The sequence below is a fragment of the Styela clava genome, chromosome 11 (assembly GCF_964204865.1).
Source record: "Styela clava chromosome 11, kaStyClav1.hap1.2, whole genome shotgun sequence".
NCBI classification, from domain to species: domain Eukaryota; kingdom Metazoa; phylum Chordata; class Ascidiacea; order Stolidobranchia; family Styelidae; genus Styela; species Styela clava.
In genome coordinates, this window is record NC_135260.1 from 3,057,969 (window position 1) to 3,065,481 (window position 7,513).

Here is a 7,513-nt window from a genome sequence, read left to right on the forward strand (position 1 = left end):
TATTTTTAGTCCCATCTACTAATTTTTTGTATTTTGGTAAGATTTAATACCTTTTTTAGAAATGTATCATCAATATAAGTAAAATTTTGAATACTATACAAAATTACCTTTCGGGGAATATACGGACGACTTTCTTAACATAAGCATAACTCATTTTATTGCAGAATTTGTACAATCGATTCAAATGGTTTGCGAACAAAATTGATCAACTATTTTGACGTCAAGTTTGCGTAACGACGTTGTCGTGATAACGTTCATGCGACGTTTCGTGCGTAACGCTTTGCATGAGGTAGATTGCGCAGTTGCACATCTGGTCGTTCACAGCTTGAGTTCAGATTGTGTCATCATTGCATCAGTATCATATCCTCGGCCGCAGATAAAACCATTATATTCAGACGAATCTTGATCGAACATAGTAAAATTATGGAGGAATTAGAATCTAAAGGCCATTTTATATACGTTTATTATTTGAATATGGGACGAAAATGAATGGTCAAAGGGGAATATTTGATCTTCATGCATTTATGAGGTTCCGCCGGAAACATCAAGGCTAATTATTCACCGGTGGGTATCATGAAATTGAATAAAAAAACTGATAACGGGTACGCGAAAGACATGGTGTTCACCTGGTCAGTGTTTTACATTTTGCGGCCTCATTAGATTTTCGAAATTACTGCATATACGCTACATTCCTGATATCGCTATATTTACAATGGATTTTAAACGAAAGCTTTGTCCAGATGAAATATTGGATGTATTCATCTATCGGAAGAAGAAAATATGGCACAATAAAGTGCCGCTAACAATGCATTCATCGATATGTTCCATCATTCCGTTTTTAGAAATCCGTTTTTTTGCTATTCGTATTTTTCATATCTTTATGCAATTAAAACGGCAATAACACTGCATATTGTGTGTTTTAGTCGAACAGATTTTGAGACTAGATGTTATTCGTAAATTCCCCCGTGTATCGTTTACAAGTCGTTAGTCGACTAACGGGTGCTGAAGCACGGGTGTGTCTCATCTTGTTTATTCGTGTATTATCACAACTCGGAACTTTTGTACAACGCCCCGCCACTATTGCGATGTTGTGAGATTTGAGAAAAACACCTCGATTTAAAATATAAAATTGTTAATGATTTGAAAAATTGAATTTTCATCGCAATCTGCATTCCTAACCCAAACCCTAACTGGATAATTAGAGGGTATTTTTGGCCGGGGCTTTCTACAAATCTTATTCGAAGTTTTTTCGAAGGAGGAAATGAATCAAGACTTTGCTTTTTCAGTTTCGAACTCGCCCATGTCTTCCAATCACTAGGTCTTTAGGTCACTAGAGGGTGCTCCCTAAGTATGTACACCAAGATGGCGCACAACCTGAACCCTAACCTGGTACACATACTATGTTCAGGTTGTACGACATCTTGGTGAACATACTTCGGGAGCTCCCATTAAAATACAGCGGATGACCACTTGACACGTACCACAAATTCTTATTTCTCTTTCTAAACTGCGATGCTTTATTCCAATTTAGTACAAATAAAATGGCGTCAGAAAGGCTTTTACACCATATAGGACCAATTTTACAATTAATCCAGTTTACATTGGCTCTGTTTTGCCTGCTTTCGGACACCTGGTTGGTCACTCCAAACGGGGAAGCAAGTCAAGGCTTGTTTAACAGATGCTTCCCTGCTAACAATGACTCGTGCATAGAGGAGAATGGTTGCCTTTCTTGCAATAGCAGTTCTGGCGATAGAGAATGTGTTGCTCTACCTGGATATAGTAAGTTAATATTTATATTATAGTGCAGCGGTTTCCATTTAATTCCATTCAATTTGCCATTTAATCAGGGAAAAAACTCACGGTGCGTTTACACGAAAAAAATGCTGCTTTTACATAAAACTTAATTTTGTGATCGTTAATGTGTACCTCATGCCTTTTAAAGTTTGTAAACATGAAGGTATAAGTAATAAACTCAGAAAGATTAACTCTTTTTCCTCATCTTTGCCCGATTTTTCTTCAAAATGCTAAAAAAAAATCAGCCATGTTTGCTAAACTCAATTCAGAAAATAATTAAACCGCAGCTCACAAAATTCCAGCAAGTATAGTCAACCTATATTGTTACGTAACAATAGAGGCAGATTTTACGTAAGAGAAAGTAAACGACATAGAAAAGTGAAATGAACTTATTGATCCATACACACAGCATTTAGAATAAGAAACAATAAAATATTATAATATGTAAAATATTTAATCCTTTTTCAGTTATATTTATCACAATTCTGTTAACTTTTGCGGCGCACCTAGCAACTCGTCATGACGCACCTATTGGAGATCGCGGTTTAAGTGCAAGGTTTTTCAAACTGGGCGCACGGCCCCTGGAGGCGATGAGCATATTTTTTGCGAATGAGCCTACATTAATTTTGAGTATACAGTGTTGAATTTCACATGTTATTAATTTTTTTTCGAGTTTGGGGTTGAAGTCGATATTCTTTATGACCCGCGTCAGAATACATTTTTTCCCAAATGGAAGTCGAAGTCCATTGTAATTTGGTACCTTGTAGTACCAAGTTAGGGTGAGGCCACAATTTTATTCCGATTTTCTCTATTTTAGTTCTATTACGTGTTCGGAGACTGTCTTTGTTAGCCAAGTGAATATGTCTCCTGCCCACAAGTTTAACCCCTTTACAAAACTTGGTGTAAAGTAGGCGAACAAAATTGGTTACCTCTATATTGGTATACACACTCCGTAAATTTCCCCACAAAACTCCACAACAATGCTTGTAGTTATTGGATTTATTTCATTTTCTCAGCTCAGGGACCGGAGGAGCTTATTGCGGGAGGCCTTTTAACAACATCCGTTATCTATCGCGCCATACTTATAGTCATTACCATATTTCTCCTGTACACTGGCGAGGATTCTGCATCGGATATGCGAGAAGATCTGAAAGGCTATTTGCCAATATATGAAGAATGCTCAGGTGAGTCTTTAACGTTTCATATGTGCAATACAATTGGCGGCATTTACTCTTGCGCCTTCAGTGGCATAATTGAGCAATTTTGATTTAACATCGTGTAAAGCTTTATGAAGACGCCAGCCACCGCACCTCTGATTATTCTGCGTGGGATCGCACGTTCGAATCCCATGTGGGGATGTATATGTGCGAGAGGATTGCTGGACTCCTCGCCGCTGAAGGATGGCTCACGTAACCGCTGGTCGGTTATGGCTTCTCTCATCATCAAGTCCGGGCATCTGAAACAAATAGGGTTTTGTTTTTTATCAATTCTAAAAGAAACATCGTGTTTTAAAACAAGGGCTTGTTTTAAATCGAAATTTTCCTGTATTTTTCATTGAAATACCCCTTGCATCGCCGCGAAACTACGCCAAAACGTTGCATTCTGGCAGCTGCACACATTGCCACTTTATATCTCCACCAAAGTCATAATATTTTACCCGGAATGTTAAGCCGAGATATCAGAGAGACGTTTTGAGTAAGAAAAATCATGAAAATTAGCTCACGAGCCTACTACAAAAGCAATTCGATCAAGTGCAGCCCTTCGGCAAAACGAGTGGGTTGCGATAATGAAGAATATGCTTATATCGGCGGTAATCTACTGATATGAACGATGAGACACCCTAACCTAGCCTTTGTTAATTGTAATAGTCCTCTGATGCAAAGATGCCACAACTAATCTGTTTTGACGCCATAATATGGATTTCAAGGTCATGTATTGACATTTTTCTCATAGAATGAAGTCATTGTTACGGTTAATACTGTTCGGTTAATTTATGCTTAGCATACTTTGTTTTTTAAGGTTGAAGTGAGTTTTTCAAGGTTTTACAAACTCATTTATTCGATCGCATTTCAATTTTCGCAACGTGGTTTCATCGCTGCAGGGTCGTTCACGTAATGGCTTATAGATTGCGTCTTACTGCGCCAATCACTGAACTACAGCTTGAGAAGGTGTGCATGAGCCTTTATCGATATTTGTGGCGTTTTGAAAGCGCCACAAATTATTGCAAATAAGAAGCGCTTGGCAAGTTTTTACATCCATTTTTCTTCAACCTATTTAATACAAAAAAATCAAATAGTACAGCCATTTTGAACAAAACAGGCAAAAAAATTTGATTTAATTAAAACAATTGTTTTAAAACAATTCTTTTTGAGCAAATCCCTAGAAACAAATAACTGGCTAGCTGATCCCATACCCGGCATGGACTGGTAACCGGACACGGGGCCGAGGTTCGCATATGATTAAGACGTCTTATCGGCTTTCCTTTCCCCGGGATTCTATCATATTTGTAATCTTTTTTATTTATTTCAGGTGTGTGTGACATGGGCATTGTGTGCTTTTACAGCTTCATGAATACGAAGAATCGATCCGGAGATTATTGCTTCATATTCGGTGCAGCCTATTATATCAACTATCTTCGACCGTTTCTGTCTCTACTTTTGTTCCGATGTTTACCTGGTTGTTTACACTATGTGGGGAAGTCAAAGGTCATCCGGAATGGTGTGAACCGGAAAACATCCAAAATACCAGACACTTAGTTGAACTTATATTCGTCAAGTACTAAAGACTAATGTGTAGGGCTGGGCATTTAGAATCCAATTGTCAATTATCAGAATCGGTTCAGACCGGACTATCGAATCGCCGCCATCTTGTATTTTTGTTAGCCCACAGGTCGAGATGAATCTCTCATTTTTTATTCATGTCAAATTTCCGATTCTGAAATTATCAGATACATTCGAAAATACCTAGCCATACTAATATGTAAATATGTTTTATACGTTATTCAACTATTCCACTCTAACTAAATCTATGAAAAAAGAAGAGTAGAAATTTATCTCCATTTTGACTTATATCGTGATGAAAATTTTTATTCTTTCTGAATATACACGGATTATTTCACGATGAGACGGTTTTCGTCGCCTAGAGTCTAGACCAGGGGTGGGCACGGTTTTTGGACCGGGGAACAAAAATTTTGCCCATCTAGACTAGTGGGCCATGTAAGTTTGACGTAAAACGTTGGCCCGCGGGGGCCAACCCTATAGGGGTTGTATGGAAATCACTGATGCAGACCTTGATTAAAATTTTCACGAACCATAATAATGTTTTGTATATATTTTTTATGTTTATAAGCTTCCCCTGATTCAATTCTATTCTGTCGAATTCAAGTATTGTAGTAACATCCGAATTTGTATTATAAGACTCTTACCACCTATTATACGTGGGAAAGAATAGAAATCTATTGCTCTATTTTCCGACCGTTGGACTGGCGGTTGATTGCTTTTCGGTTCTGTCTGCTGTTTTCAGTATTTATTGCTGTTTGAAGTTGCCGTATCAATGATCAACCAATCCGGAATCCTGGTCTTCTGACCTAACTATCACAGTGGCAAAACCTTATTTTTGCAATCTATGACCCAGAGTGTTCTATTTCGGCAATATTAATTATATTTTTGAACCATTCGCTGAGAGAGGTTCGCCATTCCTACATTCACATTCTACCTTCCCTACAATCATGATCAAAATAGACATAACAATTTTCAATTTTGTTTTCATTATTATAAAAAATACAAACCACTTTGCAGAACAGCATTTCGTGATAAACGTGAGAAAATATGCCTCTCAAATGTGAGGATCGTTGACATTCTTTTAAATAATCCCATAGTTCTCTAATCGCATAATAAATTGCTTCACTGTACATTACAATTAAGATGCCTGAACGGGGAAAGGAATGGTGCAAAATTCAGGCCATAATGAGGGTTCGGATCCTTTTTGTTCAAAGCTCTTGCCACTAATGCAAAAATGTATGATTTGAGTGAAAACTCGCGCAACATTTTAGTTAACAAATTAGTAATTATACAATAAGATTTCGGAATGATTTGGTTTTTCAGCACAATCTGCATTCCTAGCCCCAACTGGATAGATAATTACTATTTTTCATTTTGAGCAGTGGTGGGGGCTTTGTGCAAAAGATCCGATGGTTCTTGTCGTAGGCATCATTTAGATAAGTCTGTGCAGTACAAACGATGTTATGAGACCGATTGCAACCTTGGAGCCACAGATGACTTCACACTAAAGCTTAAATCTGAAGCCCGACCCAAAATTCGTGTCGGGTCGGGCCTGAAATGTCAATCATTACGTTCGGGTCGGGCTTCTTTATCGCTGACTTTTTTTTAAATAAATATATATGTTTATAAAAATTATATACTAAAACTATGTGTGGAATTCAAAGAACTCCTAAATAAAATATGAAATTTCGGGTTTGCTTCGAACCGGCATATCCAGTTAATTAGTCGGCCTCACTTCACACATCTTCATCTCGTTCTACTTGTCGAGCATTGTTACATGGGAAGCGATGCCTTGTGAATCATATTAGCTTCGTAAATAATTATTTGGAAAGATGACATTCTTATTTAAACAGTAAAATGTAGAGAAGTAAATGGAGTGAAACTGTACATAAATCGTCTGTTGTTCCGGCGAAGCTCACAAATATATGGACCCAAAGATAAAGTATTTAGAATATATATTAATAGTAGACAGACATTTTTAAATCATTATACCAGCATAAAAGAGGTGGAAATATGCCACTCAGTAGTTTTCAAGCTTTCTGATGATCACCCCCTTTTGTTCCTCGCTGGATATGATTATCACACAAAAAAATCTGGATTTTACCGACTCACCTTGGCTATGAGGCGACTGCCCTTGTAGATCCATGATGATTCGCTCCCATGATGATGCCTCCACCTCACCATTAAGGCCTACCTTGGCTTTGGCGCTCTTTGTGCTTTCTTGATATTTTACCTCACTGTACAAGGCTAATTTCCCTTACCTTTTCTCGCTACCCCTTAAATGACATTGGGGCTGTTTTGCTCAATGTCCTTCCTTCCTTGGCCGTTTCGTATTGCCCTCTTGCTCTTATGTGCCCGTGCCTGCCTGCTTCCTATCTCGCTTGTGTTTGTTCCCCCTCGGTATTCCTTTGTTCCTCTTCTCCCTGCCCGTTTCTTACTGCGCTCCTGGCACCTGCACACTAACTTCTGTTACTGTGTTCTCTATCCATATTAGAGTTGATTTTAGATAGTTCCCCTCTTTTGACTCAATCAATGCTTTATCGCATTTGCTTCCTTTACCCGCCCACTCTGAACTCACTTCAACTCGGTCTACCTTGCGGGATTTGAACCCAATTTACTACCTGACCACATGTCTACGCCCCCTCTGAGCTACCACTACTGACTGACTTTCGAGGATCGAGAATAATTAAGATCTTACTTAATTAATAGCCGCCACGCTTGGAAGATCTTAACGAGGCTGATTACTTCGAACAGTATTACTGATCGCGCACATTGGTTTCAAGTCCGTGTGTACATATCCGCTAATCGATACTCCCGAAGTAGGTGAATTTGGACACCGGACCGTAGTGTGTGTACCAGGTTAGGTTTAGGCCATAATTTTATTGCAATTTTCCTCATTTTAGTTCTATTGCGATTTCGGGACTAGCCAAGTGACTCCT

At 38.4% G+C, this 7,513-nt stretch overlaps 1 protein-coding gene across 1 annotated transcript; it reads left to right on the forward strand.

The window, feature by feature from the left end:
• The first annotated feature begins 1,540 nt into the window (after nt 1-1,540).
• Nucleotides 1,541-4,892, forward strand: LOC120346992 (uncharacterized). The gene is made up of 3 exons (XM_039416791.2): nt 1,541-1,779; nt 2,811-2,978; nt 4,324-4,892. The coding sequence occupies exons 1-3, from the start codon at nt 1,542-1,544 to the stop codon at nt 4,548-4,550; spliced, it is 633 nt and encodes a 210-aa protein (XP_039272725.2). The 5' UTR covers nt 1,541; the 3' UTR covers nt 4,551-4,892.
• The last annotated feature ends 2,621 nt before the right edge of the window (nt 4,893-7,513 follow it).

Excerpts from the sequence above, each read along its gene's own strand:
- LOC120346992 (XM_039416791.2), top strand. The coding sequence starts at position 1,542 with ATGGCGTCAGAAAGGCTTTTACACCATATAGGACCAATTTTACAATTA. Across the intron at positions 1,780-2,810 it reads TGTTGCTCTACCTGGATATA|CTCAGGGACCGGAGGAGCTT; the intron begins GTAAGTTAATAT and ends TCATTTTCTCAG. Across the intron at positions 2,979-4,323 it reads AATATATGAAGAATGCTCAG|GTGTGTGTGACATGGGCATT; the intron begins GTGAGTCTTTAA and ends TATTTATTTCAG.